The following is a 22,023-nucleotide window of genomic DNA, read 5'->3' as shown; positions in this document are numbered from 1 at the left end:
GACCTTGCGGGGCGCATGGGCTGAAGCGAGCTCCGGTTAAACTTCCCCGTTTGTCAATGCAATGTGCAAAAGCTCCAAAAAGACCGAACCCGCTGCCCGGCCGGTGCGCATCGCCCGGCTCCGTGGCCCCGCTCCAGCACGGCTGCGCCTGCGGGGCCAGTGGCAGAGGGGCTGTGGCTAATCGGCCTGTTCTGAAGCGGCGTGGGCCGGCAGAGGAGCTCCCTCCCGGCTGTCTGCCTGCGCTCGGCTCCCTCACATACCCTCATTCCACGCAGGAGATAGGCTGTGGCGCCAGCCTGGGCGTCATCTCCGACAACCTCCTGGTGACGGGAGGCCAGGGCTGCGTCTCCTTCTGGGACATCGGCTACGGGGACCTGCTCCAGACTGTTTACCTCGGGAAGAGCAATGAGTCACAGCCAGCGCGGCAGATCCTCGTGCTGGAGAATGCTGCCATCGTCTGCAACTTCGGGAGCGAGCTCAGCCTGGTCTATGTGCCCTCGGTGCTGGAGAAGCTGGACTGAGGAGGGGCAGGTGCTGGAGCCCAGGTGGAGGGAGGCAGGTGGGATGGGGCACCCAGGCCCCTGCTGCCGTCGAAGGCAGGGGCTGAGGGGACGGGGACACCAGCTCCATTGCTCTGTCCGCACCTCCGTTGCCTCCCCGCCTCGTAAAGTGGACTCTCATCACCTGCAGCCCGCAGGGCCTGAGCCGGCGTCTTCATCCCCACTTCCCCCATCCTCTGCACGGTCACTGGGGCATCCTGGGGCTGCGAGGGTGGTGCGGAGGGACACGGGGGAGCCACAGGGACGGGGGCACCCAAGGTGCTGAGCTCTGCCCCAGCACCCTGCTCGGTGGTGCCAGCTGCCTGGGGAGGGGCAGCAGCAGGGCTAGTGGGGCAGCGGGGCCTCTTACCTTGGGGCAGCAGAGCTCCGCTGGGCCCCGCTCTGGCTCAGCGCGTTCCAGCTTGGTCACAGCCCAGCCTGGCTGTGGCTGCTCAGCTCACCCGGCAGGTGCCACCGGGGCTGACCTCGCCTGGGCACTTGGCTCGGCCTCCATGTGCCTTAGAGCAGAGGCAGGGCCACATCCCGCCTGGCCTGGCCACGGGCCTGCCCCGCTGCTCGCGGGCTCTGTGCTGCAGCAGTCCCTGCCCTATTTATTTATATGCTGTATATATTTATTTATTATGGCAGGAGAGCGCGGGAGCAGCTCGCCCGCCCTCCCTTGCTCCACCAAGCCACAGTGGCGGAGCCAGGGAGTTCAGCCCTGCTCCCGCATGCAGCTGCCCCTTCCTCCTTCACCCAGCCTGCGGCAACAGCACCTTCCTCCTCCTCCTGCTGCTGCTGTGGGGCCAGAGGCCTCAGGCTGGCAGCCCTTGCCCCATGGTCCCCGCAGGAGCCGGGCAGGGAGCCCCCCCACCCGAGGCTAGGGGCTGCAGCAGGGAGCCCCACCACTGGGCTTCTCCCCCGCCACCGCCGGCAGGGCTCGGCCCCCCTTCCCCGGTTGCACTACAGGCCCCACCGCCCCCTCCAGGAAGGGGGCATGAGCCTGGTGGTCCCAACCCTGCCTGCGAGCAGAGCCGGGGCCAAGCCCGCCGCTAACACCCGCTCACCGCCCTCCAGTAAACACCGATGATGTCTGTTAATTGCAGCCTGGTGATTGTAGAGGCAGCGCCGGGCTGGGGGCAGGCCGGGACCCCCGGCACCGCCGCCCCGCACCTCGGGTGGCCTTAGCCCGGCTGTACGCTTTGTACCGTACAGGGACGCTTTTTGTACCAGATCGTGTTTTATAATGTGTACGAGGACACCTCCATTAAACAGAACTAACCCGAGCCTGGCTGTGCCGCTGGCGACCTCTCCTCACCCGGAGGGGCTGAGCACCCCACGCCACCGGCAGCACCGGGCACAGCATGGCTGCGGGTCTAACTCTTTATTTTAGTAGCAAAGAGCTGAAAAAGTCAGTTCTAACTGGAGTCAAACATGGCAAGTGCCAGTGTTACACCTGTACAAAGCAGAGGGGCTGGGGGGGCGCAGGGGATGGCAAACCACCCCCTCCCGGTGTCCCCCACACCCCGGGGTGCTCCCATCCCCCCCTGGGGAAGGCAGTACCTGCAGGCGGGGGGAGCAGGCAGCGCCTGCAGCTGTAGTGCTGGCTCGGGGGGGGGGTGTGGGGTGGGGACCCCGCTGCCCCCTCACGTCTTGTTGAGTGTCCAGAGCGGGTCGAGCATGCTGAGGGGGTCGTCGCTGGGCCGGGGTCCCCGCAGCCCCTCACCTGTCTGCGCCTGCAGGAAGTTCTGCTTGTTCATGCGCTGCTTGCCCTTGAGGGAGGCGTCCAGGCTGAAGGCCTCGGGCGTCAGGGAGGCTAGCAGCTCCAGTGACGAAGAGGAGGGGGCGGCAGGGGGGGCCACCGGCTGCCCCCCGGGTGCCTCGGGGCTCTCCGCCACATGGTTGCTGCTCTGGGTGTCAGCAGGTGGCTCAGGGATGGGTGGCCCCGGTGGGGAGGGCTCGGGGCTGGGGGCACCACCGCCGTCCATCACACCATCAGGCAGCACCTCGGGGTCGGTGGTGTCTGGCAGGGGGGCAGGATCCGGCCCACAGCCCGCCCCGGGCTCAGTGCTGGATCCCCCCGGCTTGATGCTCAGCTTGGCGATGGTGGCCTGGATGGAGCTGATGGGCATGTCCCCCCCCAGCACCAGGTCCTGCAGGTCCTGGTGGAAGTAGAGCTGCGGGAGAGAGGCCCGGTCAGCAGCGGAGCCCCCCAGCACCCGGGGACGCCCCCCACCCTGCACCCACCTTGGGGGAGGCGCTGTTGGTGGCCTTGGGGGTGGCGGGGGCGCCCACGCCGTGGCGGTGCAGCACCTGCTCGGCATGCAGCAAGACGGCCTCGTAGCAGAACTTGAGGTGCAGCTGCAGGGGAGGGGAGCAGGATGAGGCCCCGCAGGCAGCAGCCCCACAGCCCCGGGGGGGGTCTCAGCCCCATGCCCCGCTACCTTCTCCTGGAGCATGTGCTTGCGCTGCTGCCGCATCCGCTTGACCAGCTGGGCTAAGTCGGGGATGCCGTTGCCCGCCTCCACCTCCTGCATGGCCGCATAGAGGAGGCAGAACGCCCCGGTGCGGCCCACCCCAGAGCTGCAGAGAGACCCCTCCAGTTGTGACGGGCCCAAGGGACAGCGGGGGCACCCCCAGGCCCACGGGAGCCCCCCGGCCCCGCTCACCTGCAGTGTACCACCACAGGGGTGTGGAGCGGGCGCTGGTGCAGGTAGTGGCTGTGCACCTCCTGGATGAAGCGGAGCAGGCTCCCCTTGCTGTCGGGCAGGCCCCTGCAGAGGGAACACGTGGCAGGTGTAGGGGTCCTGCTGTCAACCCCCTCAGGACCCCCACGCTGGGGCTGGAGCCCTGAGGCACCCCTGCCTCCAGCAGAGATGGGGCAGTGCTGGGGGTCCCGCAGGATGCCAGCGGCCCACCCTCTGCCCCCCCGCCCCATGGCATACAGCTCCGGCCAGGAGGTGAACTGGAGGTGGATGACGGTGCGCTTGAGGCTCTGGTCCCGGTACTGCAGCGTGATCATCCGCTCCACATGGGTGGGGGTGACCTTCAGGCTGGTGAGGATGAGGGTGACGGGGCCCTGCACCACGGGCTGGCCCCGCTCGGCAGGGAAGTACCGCAGCACCTTCTGCTGTGGGGAGGGAACACAGCAACACCGTCAGCAGTGGGCCTGTGTACCCCTGGCAACATCCCACACACCACCCCCGGGGGGCTGCCATGGGACCCTCAGGCCTGCAGCCACTGCAGGGTGACACCGCAGTCCCGCCCCAGCCAGCTCCACCAGCCGCGTGTCCAGGGAAGCGTCTACCTTGTCCAGCTCCTGCTCCGACACCAGCATGACAATGACGGAGACCTTCTGCTCGTAGATCATCAGCCAGAAGTCGGCAGCGGTGCCCAGCAGCGGGGCCTGGGTGGCGATGATGGTGGGGCAGTATGGCGAGAGGTCCTCCACCCTGCTGGCGTTGATGTAGTCATCCTTGCCCGAGCAGAGGACGACGCGGTTCCTGTCGTAGGGCATGATGTCCTGGTGCCGGTTCTTCATGGAGTAGCAGCGGGCAATGGCGATGGAGAGCTGCCGGGCGTCCCGCTCCTGGGCATCCTGCAGCTCCTTCCAGACGGCATCCAGCTCGGCACCGCCACCAGGCCCCGGCTGCTCCAGCCCCTCCACCAGCCTGCGGAAGCGGTCGAGCTCCGCCAGCAGCCGCAAGATTCGCTCCGGCTTCTCGTAGGGGTCGTTCTCGATCAGCTGCACCGCCTTGGGCTTCTGCCCCTCCTTGGCGTCCGCCTTGGTGGGCTGCAGCAGGGGCTGGCCCACCGCCGCCTTGGAGCCGCCGTGCTGGCTCTCGGGGCTGGACGACAGGAGGTCGTCGGTGGAGGAGCTCTGCCGCTGGAAGGGCGCCTCGCCAGGCCCCGGGGGGGAGCGCAGCCGTGCCCGGCGTCAGTGAGGGCGGGGGGTCTCTGTGGCAGGGGCTGCATGGGCAAGGCTGGCTGCGGGGAGGGGGCCGGGGAGGGGATGAGGGGGCCCTGCACCACCACTGCGCCCTGCACCTGGTTCAGGCCGGGGCTGGGAGAGGGGGGCGACGTGGTGGGGGCCAGCCTGGCTGGCGGGGGGCAGCCGGGGCAGGGCCCAGAGCCATGGTCCCGGGGGGCAGCTGGCTGCTGGGGGCGGCAGCGCTGGGGCAGAAGGGCAGAGCCGGGGAGCTGGCGGGCACCGGCTGCAGCCCCCCCAGCGCGGTGTGCAGGGGCTGGGGGGGGGGGTGGGGCCTGGCTGGGGGCCCTGGGGAAGGGCAGGGCCCCCGTGTGCGGGGCCAGGCCCTGCCCAGGCAGCTTGTCCTGCCCCGGGAGCGGGTAGAGCTGCGGGGGGCAGCGGTGGCTGCCCAGGGGCTGCTGGGGGCAGCTGCCCCACAGGGCCGGCAAAGGGCTGCTGGGCAAACTGGGCCTGGGACGGCAACGGGGGCCGGGCGCGGGGCTGGAACTGTAGCGGCACCTGGGCTCTGCCCGGGGGCAAATAGGGGGGCGGGGGGAACTGCTGGGGGCCCTGGGCCCGGGCGGGCATCTCCACGCTGGGCTGGAGCTGCGCTGCAGGGGCGAAGGCGTGCGGGGGCTGCCCGGGGGGGAAGGGGTGCTGAGCCGGCTGCCCGAAGGGCTGCAGCCCACCCTGGGCATAGGGGAAGGGGGCTGGGGCTGCCGCTGGGCGCTGCGGGGCCAGGAAGGGGCCTGGGGGCACGGCCGGCCCCTGGCTGGGGACTCGTGGGGGCGCGGTGCAGCTGGAGATGGGGGCCTGGATGCTGTCCACCGTGGTGGTAGCCGGCCGGGTGCCTGGGGCTGGCTCAGGGCCACCAGCAGCTGGCTGGGCACCCATGGGCGGCCCCAGGGCAGGGGGCCTGAGGGGGCCAGACGCGGGCACCCCGGGCTGGCCCAGGCCGTAGGAGGCAGCGGGAGCCGAGCCGGGCAGGGGGGCATGCTGCGGTGACGAGCGCGGGGGAAGCATGTGTGGCCCCGCGTAGCCGGGCTGCACCGGGGCTCTGATCAGTGGGGCGGCCGGGAAGAGCTGGGGGGCAGCGGAGGGGGCTGAGCTGGGGGGAGGCCCGGCCACCTGCGGGGCAGAGGGCTGCAGGAGCTGCACCGGGCCCCCCCCGGCAGGGGGAAAGGGGCTCGGTGCCGAGGTGGGCGCTGCCGGCAGGCGGTAGTGCCCGGGCAGCACAGGGGGCGCCGGGAGGTGGGCAGGGGTGAAGGGCGGCAGCGGGGCACTGGCCAGCTGGGCCACGAAGGGCTCGGGGCCGGGGGGCCGCAGCCCAGCAGCCAGGGCCGGGTTGAGGGCGAGGGTGGCCAGCGCGGGGGGCGGCAGGCGAGCCAGGTGCACGGCCAGCACGTCGGGCGGCAGGCTGCGCAGCTCCTCAGGCAGCTCCGGCAGCACCAGGGAGCCCAGCGGCGGCAGCTCCCCGGCGTCCAGCCCGCCGCCACCGTCCAGCTCCAGCGGCTTCTTCTGCAGCGCAGGTTTGGGGGCCGTGGGCCGAGGGGGCGGCTGCTTCTTCATCTCCCTGCCGGGGGCAGCGGAGCTCAGCACCCAGCGGGCCTAGGGGGTGATGTCCACCGCCCCCTCGGGCGCAGGGAGCCCCCGCACCATGGCCACAGCCTGGATCACCCAGCAGCACCCAAAGGTGCCTCCCACCCCCAGGGTGTCACACTGGGGACCCCAAGCCTGGCCTTCCACCCGCACGTCTCTACCACGGGCACGGCCCCACCTACTTCTCCAAGATCTGCTGCCTGCTGGCCTCGGCGGCTTGGCAGGCGGCCCGGGCCTTCTCCAGCAGTTTGGCGGCTTTGCCCTCCAGGTCGGTGTAGAAGTCCTTCCCCTCCTGCGATTTCTTCATCAGATCCTCATAGGCTTCGTAGGAGGCCACCAAGGTCTGAACGGTGGTGTTCCACCTGGGGAAAGACAGGGCAGAGGGGCTGAGCAGGGATTGAACATCAGGCCAAAGCTGGGTGTCCCCACTCCTGGGGAACCCACCGGGTGCAGAACTGCCCCCAGCAGCACGGTGGGACGGGGACAGAGCTGGCAGTGACCCCACATCGCTCCCCTGGGGAGTGCGAGGGCTGTTCCCGGGCACCGAGATCCCACACCAGGAAATACTCCCCCCCTAGCGCTGCAGCCACCCTGCACACCACTCACTTGTGCTCCACCTCGGCCAGCGCCTTGCGTACAGCCGCATATTTGACATTGGCATCCGTCAGGGCCTTCAGGACGTTCTCCTGGGCAGCCAGGTTCTGCTCCAAGTAGACCTTGATCTGGTCGTACTTCTTCAGCTGCTCCTCAAAGAGTTTCTGACAAGAGAGGGGAGGACCTGAGGGGCCGCAGGCGGCTGGGGAGGCTCGGGGTGGGTTGCGAGGGAGTGGAGCTCTTGCTGCAGCCCTCACCGGGACGTGCGGCACCAGAAAGGGCTTCCCCCAACACGGCGGCAGCACCCACCTTCATCTCAGAGCGGTCGGTGGTGACCAGCGAGGTGGTGATATCATCCTTCTGGATCATTTCACGCAGCTGCTGCTCCAGGGATGTCCGCTGGTCCCTCATCTCCTGCACCTTGGCCAGGATTCGCTTCAGGTTCTGCAGCACCTGCTTGTCATCTGTGGGACAGGGAGGGCTGAGCAGCCGTGCCAAACCCCACCGAGCCCGGCGCAGCCTCCCCAGCCTGAGCCCACTCATGGGCCATGCTGCAGCCCAGGGAGGGAACTGCAGGGGTAAGGACCCAGCCCGTGGCTTCTCCTGGCACAGCCGGCGGAAGCCAGGCATTTGCCGGCACAGTAACCAGGCCTGTGCCCCCTCTGCCCCCACACCAGGGTCCCATTCCGCACATTTTTCAGGGGGAGAACCCCACCCCCCAGCTCGCAAGGGACCACCAGCTGGCCAATGCCAATGCAGCACCAGCAGAGGCCCAGGGCAGCACGAGGGGGAGGCAGCCCCCCGGCACGACGCACCGCTCACCTTCGGTCAGGGTGGGCGAGGGCAGCGCGGCCCGGACCTGCTCCAGTGGCCCGCTGAGCAGGCGGAGGTTGCTGATGTGCAGGTTCATGGCTTTGTGGAGCTCGGTGTTGGTGAAGCTGGCCTTCTCGTGCACCTCCATGTACTTGGAACACTCCTTGCTGACCTCAGCCAGCCCTGGGGACGGCGGTGGGGGGGACCCCTGGGGTGGCGGGACCTTCCCAAGCAGCTCCTGCAGCTTCTGCTCCTGGGCCTTGTCCTCCTCGAGGAGATCTCTGATCTCCTTCAGAGAAGCCTCCACATCAGTGAAGACACCGGAGAGCACTGGAGGGGAGACACACGGAAGCTGCCCAAGGGCTGGACCACCACCTACTCCTGAGCTCTCCTGGTCCCCCACCCGCTCCAAGCGCGCAGCCAGGCATCGGCACAGCAGCCCAAGGAGTAAATCTGGCTGTGGGCACCCAGAGGAGACAAGGACACCCAGCCCAGATGCGCCAGGCTCAGGGCCTGCACTGGGCTCCAGACAGCACTGACCTCCTTGGTTGCGGCCCCTGGGAGGCTGCAGCCACCGGCAAGGTGACGCTGGCCCAGCCTGTGAGGAAGCACCATCCCCCCACAACCAGCCAACGGGAAAAACACTTCGGGGTTCAGGAATTCATGTCAGCAAAAATTTAGCCGTCAGAGCGGCCATTCCCAACACCAAGCGCCAGCTGAGGATCAGCATGCTTGCCCCCAGGGCTGGCCCAGACACCCCTGGTCCTCCTCCATGGGTCCCCATGTCCCTACCCTGCATGGACTGGACGAGGTTCTTGACGGTGTCGGGGCGCACGCTGAGCGCAGCACATTTCTCCATCAGGATGGGGGGGATGTGACTGTACATGTCCAGGTTGTCCACAGTCTCAGGGTCCAGCTGCATGGAGTCCATGAACTGGCTGCAGGCGAGAAAAGAAGCCCCTGAGCGGTGGCACAGCCTGCCCACCCCCCTGCAGGTCACCCCCATCCCAAGTGGCAGCCAGCTCAGGGCGCAGCACCACGGTACTGTCCCCGATGGACTATGCAAAGCTGCAGGGTGAATTTGGGGACCAGCCACCAGGACTGGAACCTGCTGGGGGACAGGGTCTGCCCACAGCTGGGCAAACTGGGACTTGCTCATGCTCAGCACGAGGGTAACAGATCAGGGATGCACGTGTTCGCATCGGGGCTGGGGTGGGAGCCCAGCGAGGGGATAATCGGGACAGCCCTGTGCCCGGCCACAGGGAGCCCCACGCAGGCACGGCTCACACGTACTCCAGCACTTCATTCTTGGCTTCGATTTTCACCATCACGTCTCTCAGCAGTTTGGCTTTCTCCTCGCTGCGACAGAGAAGAGAAAAAAGATAATTCTTCAGTACTGCGACAGGACTGTAAGTCACGAGAACTCCGAGCCCTGTGGGCATCGGCCAGAGCCTCGCCCATCCCTGGGCCTTCGGGGCAGCAAGGCCAGCGCCAGCTGCCAGGAGGGACGCTGGACAGGAGCCAGGCACGAGGACAACTCGGGGACGGCGGTGGTTCCCCAAGGAAACCGCTGCGGCCTGTCTGGTCCCCTCCAGCTCCCTTCAGCCTGCGGACAGGTGGTGGCACGGGCTCCTTGGGGAGCTCAGTGCTGGAAATCTGCACGCCCAGCCCCGTGACCGCTTGTGGCAGGCTGCCCCGCTCCGGCCGGAGCCGTGCCCCCCCTGTGCCACGGCCCCGGACACACCTGTACAGGGAAGAGGCCTCGTGGGCAGCCATAGGCACCAGTTTGGCAAATATATCGGGGCCGGTGACGGCCGGATCAGTGGGGTTGACGGGGAGGGCTTTCACCAGCGGGGCACCTGGGGGTTGAACACACAACATGTGCCTGTCAGAAACCTCCATGGTGAACAGATTATTCCCAAAACAGCTCTTCCTTCTCAACACTGCCATTCCTGGCATATCCCCGGAAAGCCCAGCACTGTGGCGTGAAGCCCCACTGGCTTCCCAGAGCCCTGTGGATTCACTGTGTGCCCCTCTCCCCTCAGGAGCTGGCAGGAGAGGGCACTGCCCACCCTCACCTTTCACAGACTGCAGGGTGTCCAGTGCAGGCACAGCTTCATGGTAGATGAAGTCGTTGTCCTTTTTGGCTGAATTGTACCTAGAAACAAGCAGCAATGCCACGCCGATGAGAAGCGGAGGGCATCCCCGGCTCCCTGAGCTCACTCCCAGTGGGGTCAGGCCCTGGGTCTCTTGGGATCGCTCCAGAGAGAGCAAAGAGCAACCTCCTCATGTCTCAAGAGCCTCAGGCAGCACGGGGTGCTTGGCTCTGCGTGTCGGGGGACACTGGGGACACTCCCTGGGCTGCTCCAGCCACTGGGCATTTCTGACACCCAGAGAAGCAGGACGGTGCCCCATGCACAGACTCACTTGCCACCAATCACATCCATGGTGAATCTCAGGGCTTCCTGGACAGTTTCAGGCTGGCCCTGCAGAAACGAGGGTGAGTTAGCACAGGCTGAGAACAGGTGTCGCTGTCCCAGCAGCTGATCGCAGCCCTGTGTGCTGTGACCACAGCCCGAGCGTGCCCATGAGCCGGCAGCAGCCTTGCCAGCCACCTCTCCTTGTGCCCCATAAAGGAACCCAGATGCCTGGAGGCCCCAGATCCTTTGTGTCCCAGTTTCACATGCCACCGGGCTGCGCTTCCCCAGTGCAGGCACCAGTAGCTCTGTGGGGAGCCCACCAAGGTGGCAGGGCTGAGCGCTGCAGACCCGCTGCCCATGTGCTCCTGCACAGCTAAAACCAAAACAACCCTGCTAAAACCTTGGTAGGCCAAGCAGCCAGGAGATACCAGGGCCTCGGGCTTGGCTGGACGTCCCAGAGGGAAGCAAAGTGATGCTTTGAGAAGCCAGCACAGGTCTGCCGAGCTTCTGAATGGCAAGGAAAGCTTCTAAACTGACACCAGTTCTCATCTTCCCAGCCTGGCATCCCACCAGCCTGAGCTCGAGCCCAGCACAGTGGCTTCAAAAACCCAATTCAAAAACCCTGCCCAGCTGGGGCAGGAACACACCTTTGCCAGCTTGATAGCTTCGTTGAGTTTATCCAGAGCACTCTGGAAGTAGATGACCTGCAGAGAGACTGGGAATTAGGGTTGGTGCAGAAGTAGATGCCCTTGCTTTGCACAGGAACAGCACCACCAGTCCCCACAGCTTCCTACAGCATAACTGGGCTTTCCAAGAATACCCACAAACGCTTGCAGGAGGCAGGACATCGCTGGTGATACATTCATGTCCCCAGGGCGTGGGTACCCAGCATCGTGGGTGTGACAATCTCTGCCAGGACTCAACCCCCCAGGGCAGGACACAATCCTTAGCCTGGATCAGGAGACAGGCCGACATGGCTCTGCTTACCCTTTCCCCGAACTTCTGCTGCTCCTCAGCCTGTTTTCCCATGTGCAGCTGCAAGAAAACACGCAGAGCTCTGTAACTCCAGGGAAATCTTTGAAACGGGCAATAAAATCCCACAGTGGCCCGAGCCCATTTATTGATGGTGTTTTGCTGCTGAGGGGTGCTCACCACGACTGAGCAACCCAAACTGGGACGGGAGCAAAGGCCAGGTCCCCCCACCAAAGCCAAGCAGCCCCCCAGTTTGTCTCCCCACTTACATGGGCCACAGCAGCAAAATAGTAGATTTTCATCTGAACCAGCTTCTTCCAGTCCTTCTGGATCTTTCCCAGCAGCGAGGCTGTTTCCGAGTTTTCCAGTGCGCGGCAGGCCTCCTTGTAGTAATCCACCACCTAGGGAGAGAGAGATGGGTGTTTAAACCCCACAAAAATTTGGATCCTAGGTGGAACCGAGCACAGCAAGGGAAAGAGGATGCACCAGCACGGGTGTTTGCGCCCAAGGACTCGGATCACCCAGCCAGCACATCAAAATGTGCCATGGGGGACTTGCACATGAGTTTTGGGTCAGAGCCAGGGCTAGTGACATCACCACGGTAAACCTACCTCACACAGAGGGTCCAAATCCCAGAACGGTTTGGGTTGGAAGGGACCTTGAAGACCCCCCAGTCCCACCCCTGCCACGCGCAGGGCCCCCTTCCCCCGGCCCCGGTGGCTCCCAGCCCCGTCCAGCCTGGCCTTGGGCACTGCCAGGGCTGGGGCACCCACAGCTGCTCTGGGCAGCCCGTGCCAGCGCCTCGCCGCCCTCACAGGGAAGGATTTCTCCCTCAGCTCTGATCTCCATCTGCCCTCTCTCAGCGCAAAGCCGTTCCCCCTTGTCCTGGCGCTGCAGGCCCTTGGGAAAAGCCCCTCCCCAGCGTCCTCGCCGGCCCCTTTGGGTGCTGGAAGGTGCTCCAGGGTCTCCAGGAGCCTTCCCTTCTCCGGGCTGAACAGCCCCAGCACTCCCAGCCCGGCTGCGCAGCAGAGGGGCTCCAGCCCTCTGGCCATCTCCGTGGCCTCCTCTGGCCCCGCTCCAACAGGTCCGTGCCCTCCTTATGCTGGGGGCCCCGGAGCTGGAGGCGGCGCTGCAGGGGGGTCTCAGCAGAGCGGGGCAGAGGGGCAGAGCCCCCTCCCTCGCCCCGCCGGCCACGCTGCTGGGGATGCAGCCCAGGACACGGGGGGCTTTCTGGGCTGCGAGCGCACGTGGCCGGGTCACGTCCAGCTTCTCGCCCACCAGCACCCCCAGTCCCTCTCCTCAGGGCTGCTCCCAATCCATTCTCGGCCCAGCCTGTGGTGACACTGGGGATTGCCCTGATCTGGGTGCAGGACCTTGTGCTTGGCCTTGTTGAACCCCATGAGGGTCACAGGGGCCCATCTCTCAAGGCCCCTCTGGATGGCTTCTCTTCCCTCTAGAGCATCTCAAGCTCTCCTTTGAGGAGCTGATGGCTGTGCTTGAAGCCCGAGGCAACGAAAGCAGCCCATGCTGCTGTCTGACTGCACTGACGCCATGCAGGATGCGGGACACCCTCCCCATGTTCCCAACCCCACGCGTCACTCTGTGCAGCAGGAGCGTGGCTGTGCCGGGAACAGCAAGCGCTGAGGCTGAATCAGCCAGTTTGGCACAGCAGAAAGTGCTCAGGAGCTCACCTGGGCGCTGATCCGGGCCACAAGGAAACTCTTCCTGTTGTCCAGCATGGACTTCTCCAGGAGACACTCCTGTGCCTGGCCCTACCAAAGACAAGAGGGGAATACTCTGTTTCCTCTCCACCTTGGAACAACTCCGGTATCCAAACCAGCGCCAGGCCCTGACCCCTGGCAGGACCCACCAGCTACAGCCCCTTCCTTGACAGGGCAGCGGACCCCAGCAAACGCCAGCCTCAAGGGATGCCCAAACAGCCCAGGGATGAGCAGAGTGGTACAGAGCCTTCCCACTTCCCCGCTGCCTCCCCAGACCTCCTTCCCTCCTGCAGGTGGGAGCCCCTCTTGCCTACAGCAGCACAGACCCTGGCAAGGGGCACCGGGGTCCCACCTCAGCTAGCTCCAAGCACTTGAGCTCCACAGGGAGCACCCAACTCTACAAACGCCCCTCGCCCAGTTGAGTGGCAGCTGCCCTTGAGGTGTGCAAGGAGCCGTCCCAGTGCAACCAGCACCCTGGTGGAGGCAGAATCCAGTTCCTACCAGCATGAGGTTGATGTTGAGGTTGAGGATCTGGTGGCTCATGTCTACACTGTAGGAGTGAGGGAAGTGATCCCGCAGGTAGGTAAACGCCCCGGCAGCACACTGGAAATGGGTGCAGGAAACTTTCATGCCCTGAGAGAACAGAACACGTGTCAGGTGCGCACAGCCCTCCTGCACGCACGCCAAGCCAGCCGACATCCGTAGGCATGTACCAAATTCGTGGAGCCTCGGTCAGACTGGAAAAGCAGCAACCTCCTTTCACACAGCAGGGTTAGGGTGATAAACCCCAGCTCAGCAGGGGTTAGATGTTCCCCGTGCTGCCTGTGCCTCCTCCGAGACCCCAGAAAGCAGCTGCCACAAACCCGGAGCAAATCCCTGGGGATCACAGGGCTCTAAACAGCTCGGCGCTTTCCCCAGCTATGCACGCCCTGAGCTGCGTCAGACCTCCCCCCTCTGACCTCTGTGGCAGAGCCTTGCCACAGCAGGGACAGCAATGATGGGGCAGGGGGGGACACAGCCATGAAGGGGGTGGCCCCTCCTAACACTCTACAGCCACACTAGGTCACAGCAGACATCCAAAGCTGGTGTCTGATGTTGAGATGCTTGTAACTACCCGTGTTACGGTGGAAAAAGTACTTGGTGCTACTGGTTGGTGGCTGTTAACCACGAGGGAGAGAAAAGTCATTAAGGGAGGACCCAGGGGATCATTACCTCCTCGGACACTCTCTTGTCCATGGCACCCAGCATGGAGTGTAGCGCACCTGCGGAAAGAGGACGGCGGCTCAGTAGGGTGAGGGCACCTGCCAGCAGCCACTCACCGCTCCTGGAGAAGCCCAAATCTGCGACAAGCGGGCCACAGCCACCCAGCAGCACCCAGCTGGCTCCCTGGGCCAGCGGGACACAGGGAGCTGCAGTACTCAGAGTCCCCATCTCACAGGGCACCAGAGGAGTGAAAGGCTGCACATGCAAGTTGTTTGGCACAGACAAATCCCAGGCTGGAAACAAACCCTCAGTATGGAAAAGCAAATAGCAAACACCCTCCTGGCTTAGCAGACGTGTTTCTTCAAGGTTCAGGGAGCAGCGCTGGGCTGGGCTTTAAACTAAACTGCTTTGCTCTGTGCATGGTGGGCTGGGAAAGCACAGCCACCTCCTGAGCTGCAGTGAAAGGGACAGCGGCAACGCCCGGGATGGGAGTATTTTCAGGTGCATTAAGTGGCCAGGGGCTGAGCATCACCTCCCCTCAGGGGCTACCAAAAAAGCCCCACTCTGAGCCATGATTGCCCATGGCTGGAGAGCACGGGTAGGGGGGCAAGCATTAGATTTGATGCTTTACATCCATTTGCTGCTTTTGAGGAGACGAGATGCGGGATGAGCTGGACAAAGCCTGGCTGAGGCTGTCACCATGCTAGAAAGGGCACTTGCAATGCTGCAACCTGATGTCAGCCTCCTCGGTGCAACCTCTGACTGAGATGTAGGGCATGCTCACAGTGGAAGGGAAAGGAGAGGAGCTTCTGACAAAAGCCAAAGTCAACCTCTCATGCAGTTCCACTGCTGAGCACCCAGCCCCACAGGCAGCATGGAGGAGGGGAAGAGGCACAACCCCGCTAAGCCACGGCTGCTGGTGGGACCAGGCAGGCTGAGCTGCTGCCTGGCCGCTCCGAGGAATGCTGATGTGGAGCAAAGGCCGGGCAGAGAGGAGGGACATCCCTTGCACCAAGAGGGCAGCCGGTCTCCCAGGCCCTTACCCAGGTTGTAGAGGATGCACGCCTGCTCATACTTGATGTCCTCATGAGTCACTGTCTTGCCTGAGAAGATCTCAGTCCTGTGAGGAGAGAAGCCTGGTTAGCAGCTGTAGATGGAGTTACTGGTGTTCCTGGGCACAGGTCATGTGCCAGAAAATGGTTCTGTCAGGCGACATGATCCCTCAGAGGTTCAGGGAAGGGGCCCTCATGCCCAGTATCACCCTGGGCATCAAATCAAGGTGCCAGAGGCGGTTGGAATGGTGCATCTCCACATGGCAGGCTTGTTTTGGCTTTGTAAGCGCAGACATCCCCTTTACACACAGCCAAGTATCTTTGCCGCCCAGGGTGATCTCAGCCCTGTCACCTTGCACGGTGACACTGTCCTGCCTCTGCCTTGTATCCCCTCAGAGACAACCATGTTGCCTTATGGCTGGGCTTAGACATCCTGCCAGATCCCCAGGGCAGGACGCCATTTCCCAAGAGGTCCCCAGGACACCCAGGTACAGCTGCTGGGTGGCAGGGAGGAGCATATCAGATGCTGGTGAAGGACATGCGCAGGGAAGAGGAAGCAGATGCTCTGCTTTGGGTCAGCATCTGCATTTCAGGAAGCTCCCGCTGGGAGCCGATCCTCCCATTTGCAAAGCCTGAGTCCCATGCCAGAAAGAGGGTACAGGGAAGCAGCTCCTCCTCACCATGCAATGGGGACCGCCGCCTCCTGCTCGGCGCCCATGGGGATGCGGCTCTGCAGGTAGTGGAGTTGGCCAAAGTACTTCCGCAGCGTGCTGCAGCCCTCAAAGTCCCTGGGCACGTTGACAGCACTCTGGAGGGGAGAGAGGAGGAGGAAGAGGCTGCCCTGGGGACAGGTAACATGGTACAGGCTCACGGGTAACACGTCAGGCAGGAACATCAGGCAGCCTGCCTGATTTGTGGTGAGATCCGCAGGCAGAAGTAGGAGCCTTCACAAAGGGGACAGCCAGAGCTGGGCATCAGCCGGCTCCCTCGGGATGAAGGAGCACTGCAGGAAGGAGCCAGGCTTTACAGAAAAAACTGATGTAACACAGCTAGAAAAACAGGTCTGTTCACCTAAAAACGAGGCTGGAGGGAGCCACTTTATGGATCTAGAGCAACCGGTTTGGGAAAAGTCTCTGCTCTCCCCAGCACAGGCTCCTAAGGGTGAAAAACGGGAGGAATTTGGGAGTGACTGAAATGGGGGTGTCCTGGACAGGGCACAGGAGCCACTGCTATGGCAAAGCTGTAAGAGCAAGAGACCCAGAAAAGGTTTCCCAGCCTCCAGGTTCATAGTTAAGCCCATGGACAGATCCCCAGCTGTGGGTGCTGAAGCACCCACCCACCTCTGTTCCTTACTGGAAGGCCACCTCTATGCTTTGGAGACGCTGGTGAGGTGACCCCGGTGCCAGCATGAGTTACCCCAGCTACACTCTGTGCATCAGGCTTATGGCCCTGCTACAAAACCTTCAGTGTGACACAAACCAGCACCAGTCCTGGCTCAGGGCCAGTCTCTGACTGTCACCACCTGGTTTTACTGTCCCTGTCTCAGCTACCAGCTGTCTGGGGCTGAGGCTGTCTCTAACCAGCTCAGCACCCCCAAAACTGGTGACCCCAGTGACTAACACAATTGTTTAGGCTCTGGAGCAGAGCGTGAAGGGCTGATTTATTCCCTGCAAAGACTTCAGGCACCAGCCCAACCAGACAAAGTGATTTCTTCCACCCAACAGGGAACTGGTATTCAACATAAAACCTCGCAAATTCAGGGAAGTGGAATCAGCAAAGCCCTAACGCCCAACCCCTGCATGCTCCTCGGGAAGCCTGAATCATATGAGGAGCCTAAGATGCAACCCAGCTGCTGAAAGCCTCCTCCGTGGGCTACAGTTGAGGAAGAGGAGCAGCCACAGCAGTGCTCCAGCACAGCTCCCAGTCCAGGGAGGTGGTGGGAGCCAGCATTTGCATCCTCAAGCATGGGGCAGATGATGAAACAGCTCCCCCAGTTCAGCTCTGGGAGATGTCACCAGGGCTGCAAGCAATTTGGGACGAGCCCAGCTTACCTGCCGCAGCAGCTCCAGCTTCCGCAGCTCCTCGTTGTAGTTCTCTGGGTTCTCCCCATAGTTCTTCAGGACAAACTGGAGGAAGAAGAGAGGAGTGAGACACCCTGCAGCACCTTCCCAGCCCCAGAGCGACAACCAGCAGTTCTCTCTGGAGAGGCCTGGGGGAAGCCCTCGCGGCGGGTCTGACAGTGTGAAGGGGCAGGCACTGGCATGGGGTCCTGCATCTCCTAGTTCAGAGCTTGTTTGTCACACAACACCCCCCCCCCCACCCCCACCCCCCCAGATCTTGCCCGGCTCCTGTTGAACCTCAGCTTAACACAAAGCCAGGGCTCAGGGTCCTGTGGAGACAACACCCTGGGGAAAGGCACCGATCCAGTGCACCCCAGGAGCTGACAGGGACCTCAGAGCTAGGGTGGAAAAACTGGAATCAAGCGGCCATGAGGTCTTGAGCTGTCACCAGTGAACAGGACAGAGTGAATTGAAGTCGCTCCCAGATTCACACCCAATACCCCTCTGTGCTTGAATGAAAGCAAAGCCTCTTGCCATGGTCAGAGGGGAATGTCGCGCTGGCAGTTGGCCAGGAGGCGGCTCATTGCGGCCAGAGCAGAAAGGGAAACGAAACGGGGTAGTGCCTGCCTATGTGGAACAGCATAGCACCGCAGCCCCTGCTGGAGGGGTGCCAAGGCTTGGCAGAAGATGCTCATTAAGAAATAAAATGCTCTGGATCTCCAAGGAAGGCGCTCAGTGATGAATTACACCTCCCCACCGCTGTGGAGGGAGCCGTGGGGACAGAGCTCCCCCAAAACCTGCCTCTAGTGAGGGTTTCAAGATCCCTCGGATTGCAATGCTGTCAGCAAGCACAGTGCTTCCCAGCCACAGCCAGCTCAGGAACCTCCAAGGCTCTGGACAGGAATTTATTCAACTTTTCCAGGCCCAGTTCAGATCTGGAGGCCACTGTCCCCTCTGCTGTAGCTCCCCGTGAGGTGCTGCCCCACGGCCCACGGTACCGCCGGCTCCCCTGGCACTCGCAGGCAGGCACAGTGGGGCTGGAGCCACACCGACGGCTGCCACACCTTATCCCAGCTGGCACAGCATGACTCAGCTCAGCGAACCCGCGATGCCTTCCTCCCAGCACAGGGACGTCCCAGCCACACTAATGCTGCTGGGGTCTGACGGGATGCCCCCCCTCAGCAACCAAAAAAACAGCGTGGTGGAAAGTAGGTGGTGACACAAACACAGGAGAACTCCCACCCTCCATTCTCCTTCCACGTCAACAAATCACGCTTTTCATCCATAGGCAGCACTAGGAAACACCAGTTAGGTGGAGCTTGTTTACAAGCTTAATTAAGTATTGCATCTCCCCTAAGCGATTGGTTTGATCCCCACTGGGGCAGCAAGGACAGGTTGTGTCCCCCATGGCCCTAGGTGACCTCTGGGAAGGAAGGAACTCATTGTCTCGCACCCACTGTACTCTCAACCTTCCTCCAACGGCAACACAAAGGGATCAGAGCTTTTAACTGACTGATGATCGGTCAGCCTGGGCTGCTGGCAGCAGGAGAGCCAGCTCTCCCTTCCTCGGTTCCCCTTTTTACACAAACAAGCTCGTGGGAGCAGAGTGAAAGGAGACACAAAGGATCAGCCATAGCAGATACGGATCGCTAACGACACCCGCCACAGCATTAATGACAACTGGGGGAGGCCAGATCCGGTGGCAGGGCTCGAGGAGGGGCAGCTGTGGCACTGGGAGTCAGTGCAGTCACATGTGGTGGGGACCGACTTGCCAGCTCACCACTTGACCCCAAGGTGGCCGGGGAAGGCTCTGTCCAGGATGGGGAGCGCTCTGAGGACTCCTCTCATCTCAAACTCTGCCCCCCAGCAGCACCACGCTGACCCTGCCCCCCAAGGAGGCAGTGAGGGAAGTGAGGCCAAGCTGGGGATGGGGCCGAGGGGGGCACAGATGTGCTCACGGCCTTGCTCCCTCCATGCCATACAGGGCAAAGCCACCACAGGGTGACAGCCAGGTGATGAGCTACCACACCTCAGCCCCTCCCTGCCCCAGTGCTCCCAGCAGCCCTGCTCCAGTCCTCCCCACCCCTTAACACCCTGGCCCACAGCCCACTCACCCCATCCCTTGCTAGAACTCCCAGCTCCACCAGGGTCCCCCCAGATCCTCAACCCTCTGCACTGCCCTTCCCCACGCACCTCAAAGACTTCCCACCCTCCAAACACCCCCACAGAGCCCCCACCCCACACACTCCCTTCCCTCACAGCCCCCCTGACACCACCACCCCCAATTACTCCCTCCCTCACAGGCCTCACCCCCTCCAACAGCCCCCAAGCACTCCCTGCCCTCACAGGCCCCCCCCTGCCCTGCACCCCGGTACTCCCCTCCCTCAGAGGCCCTCCAACACCCTCCCCAAGCACTCCCCTCCCGCACACCACCCCAAGACCCCATCCAAGCCCTCCCTTTCCTCACAGACCCCAAGCAACCCTCACGGAGCCCCCCAGGCTCCCCTGCCCCACACCCCACGCACTCCTCTCCTTCACAGCCCCCCTGGCCCAACACCTCAAGCACTCTCCCCCCTCCCAGGCCTCACGTACATCCCCCGTGCCTCCCCCGAGCATTCCCTTCCCTCACAGACCCCCTGCCCCACACCCCACGCACTCCCCTCCCTCACAGGACCCTCGACAATACATACCCCCCGCAAAGCCCTCCACGCCCCTTCCCCCCTCCCAGACCTCACACAGGCCCCCGAGACACCTCCCAAGCTCCCCCTTCCCTCACAGACACCACACAGGCCGCACAGGACCCCCGCCTCCCCCCCAGGCACTCCCTCCCTCACAGCCCCCCCGGCCCGCCCCGACAGTGCCCGCCCGCCGCCCCGGGCCCCCCACAGGCCCCAGCCGTCCCTTCCCCGGCCCCACCTTCTTGACGGCGGCGTTGAAGGCGAACTCCCCGGCCTCCTTGAGGTCGAGCCAGATCATGGGCATGCGGGGCACGGCCTCCATCCCGGCCTGCGCCCGCCGGAACCGCCCGCCCGCCGGAACCGCGCGCGGGGCCTCACGGGAAACCGAGTCCTCCGGCCGCGCCCCGCCCCGCCCCTTCCGGTATCGCCATTCCCATGGCGACGCCCCCGCCCACCCCTGAAGGCGGGGCAGGGGCCATTGCCATGGCGACGCCTCGCTCGGTGATAGGGCCAAACAGCTATGCCCATGGCGACGCCCCGCCCCCGGGGAGGGCACAGGTGGTTCCTATGGCAACGGCCGCCCCCAGTCGGGCCTGGCCCGCTGCGGGCGCGGGAGCCCCCGGCCACGCTGCTGGGGCCTGTCCCCGTGGGGTCCTGCCCGCAGTGACCCCGCAGGCCTCGGCCCCACAGCTGAGGGCAGCTCCAGGCCTGCCTAGGCCTGGCCTGGGCCAGAGCCCGGGGCTCCCCTGGGGCTGGGCCCCGGTGCGGGCTGGGGGCAGCTGGGAGGGCCTTGGGAGCCCCGTTTGGGGCCACTGGACTCCACTGGTGCCCGACTGATCCCCTCACCAACCTCCCCACCCCGGCTCCTGCCCCCGGACACAGTTCCTGGCAAGCAACATGTGACATTAATCAGTGCCAAATGAAACCTCGCCTGTTCTGCCCTGTGTGAGTGCCGCTGGAGCATCTGACCGGGGCGGGCAAAGGAATGTGTCCTGTTCCAGCGGGAAAGCCTCCGGGTCCTGGTGGGAATGGCTCAGCTATCTGCCAACCGAGAGGTTAACTGAATAATCGAAATGTGAATTCTTCCCGAGCTGGAAGACTTGGATACTTGTAAAGCATTCTCCGTTGAATTGGTGTAGTTGGTTAACCCAGTTCCTCAGCCCTTCCCTCTGATCTGCACCCCCCCAGTACCACGAGGTGTATTTACACACTCCATATTTACACGCTCGGTTGCAGGCCCATGCCCCAGCGGGCCCCCGGTGATGCCCCATCTCCCACAGGAGAACAGTGCCGGGTCTGTTCTGACAATGCAGTTATTAGCACAATGATGGTGGCTTTTTTTTCCTGCAATACCCCGTTATTTTAATTGCTTGATGAGTTCTGGCACAGGACAAGCTCTTCGGCTCATTAGCAGCTTCCCAAGTGCCAAAGGCTCCCCAGATACCAGTGGGACTGGAGCCACCTTCTCCCACCCGTGAGGAATCCCACCCGCAGCTTTCCCATCCCTCTTCTGATTCATTGCTCCCCAGTGCATGGTCGGGGACATTGGGACACAGGACGAGGGCACAGGGACACTGGGTATCAGGGACATTGGGGCCTGGGGACATCAGAAAGCCAGGACATGCTGACAATGGGTGTCACAGACATCAAGGCCATAAGGGCATTGGGACATTGGGTCTTGGGGACGCAGGGATTCAGGACAGAGGGACGTTGGGACATTGGGATCTGGGATACAGGGATGTTGGGACACAGTGATATCAGGACCAAGGGCGTGGGGGCACCAGGACACAGAGACATCAGGACACTGAGTGTCAGGGATATTAGGGCCACAGGGACATGGGGTGTCAGGGAGACAATAACATGAGGACATTGGGATCCAGGACACAAGGATGTCAGGACACAGGGTGTTGCAGCACTCGCCAAGCTAGCTGGCTGCAACAAGGTCTTTTACCATCTCATACCAACATACTCTTCATGTCAATCCCTCTGCTGCCTTCTCCTAGTCTCTCCTCATCCAGGGCGTGTGTTCTCTCTCTTCAAAATTCTTTTCAACTTTCCCTTACGGTACTTGTTGGCTATTGGTCTCATGCCCGTATTTAGCCTTAGATGGAGTTTACCACCTGCTTTGGGCTGCATTCCCAAGCAACCAGACCCCAAGAAGCCCTGGGCCTGACGTGCCAGGCAGCCGCTACTGGCCTCACACCGCCCACGGGCTGCGGCCTCGATCACAAGGCTTGAACTCTCTCTTCCAAGTTCTTTTCAACTTTCCCTTAACAGGGTGTCAGGGATATCAGGATCTGGGACACAGGGACATGAGGACTTTAGGACACCAGGTGTCTGAAACAAGGGGACCCAGGGCCCAGGGATGTCAGGACACATAGTGTCAGGGCTATTGGGACCTGGGA

The 22,023-nt window shown here is 63.3% G+C and overlaps 2 protein-coding genes across 3 annotated transcripts in view; one reads left to right on the top strand and one right to left on the bottom strand.

The window, feature by feature from the left end:
* The window catches only part of SCAP (SREBF chaperone), a 68,558-nt gene extending 66,733 nt beyond the window's left edge, over positions 1 to 1,825 (top strand). For both annotated transcript variants that reach the window (XM_056333981.1, XM_056333982.1), the window contains exon 23: positions 276 to 1,825. In XM_056333981.1, coding sequence (XP_056189956.1) covers positions 276 to 521 — 246 coding nt within the window. In that variant the 3' untranslated portion in view covers positions 522 to 1,825. The remainder of the gene's footprint in view (positions 1 to 275) is intronic.
* PTPN23 (protein tyrosine phosphatase non-receptor type 23) lies at positions 1,807 to 20,030 on the bottom strand. The gene is given in 30 exon segments (XM_056333979.1): positions 1,807 to 2,716; positions 2,787 to 2,900; positions 2,984 to 3,122; positions 3,209 to 3,313; positions 3,485 to 3,669; positions 3,847 to 4,443; positions 4,445 to 4,492; positions 4,494 to 4,604; positions 4,606 to 4,748; positions 4,751 to 4,962; positions 4,964 to 6,079; positions 6,288 to 6,467; positions 6,712 to 6,863; positions 7,009 to 7,163; positions 7,522 to 7,842; positions 8,305 to 8,450; positions 8,806 to 8,871; positions 9,257 to 9,371; positions 9,591 to 9,670; positions 9,940 to 9,998; positions 10,580 to 10,636; positions 10,920 to 10,967; positions 11,174 to 11,305; positions 12,596 to 12,676; positions 13,127 to 13,258; positions 13,838 to 13,887; positions 14,872 to 14,948; positions 15,561 to 15,688; positions 16,932 to 17,006; positions 19,857 to 20,030. Coding segments are annotated over 30 exon segments (5,439 nt in total). The 5' UTR covers positions 19,941 to 20,030; the 3' UTR covers positions 1,807 to 2,185.
* Positions 20,031 to 22,023: the final 1,993 nt, after the last annotated feature.

Source organism: Falco biarmicus, chromosome 4 (assembly GCF_023638135.1).
Source record: "Falco biarmicus isolate bFalBia1 chromosome 4, bFalBia1.pri, whole genome shotgun sequence".
Taxonomy (NCBI): Eukaryota; Metazoa; Chordata; class Aves; order Falconiformes; family Falconidae; genus Falco; species Falco biarmicus.
Note: the sequence above shows the minus strand (reverse complement) of the source record. Positions and strands in the feature narration are given on the sequence as shown.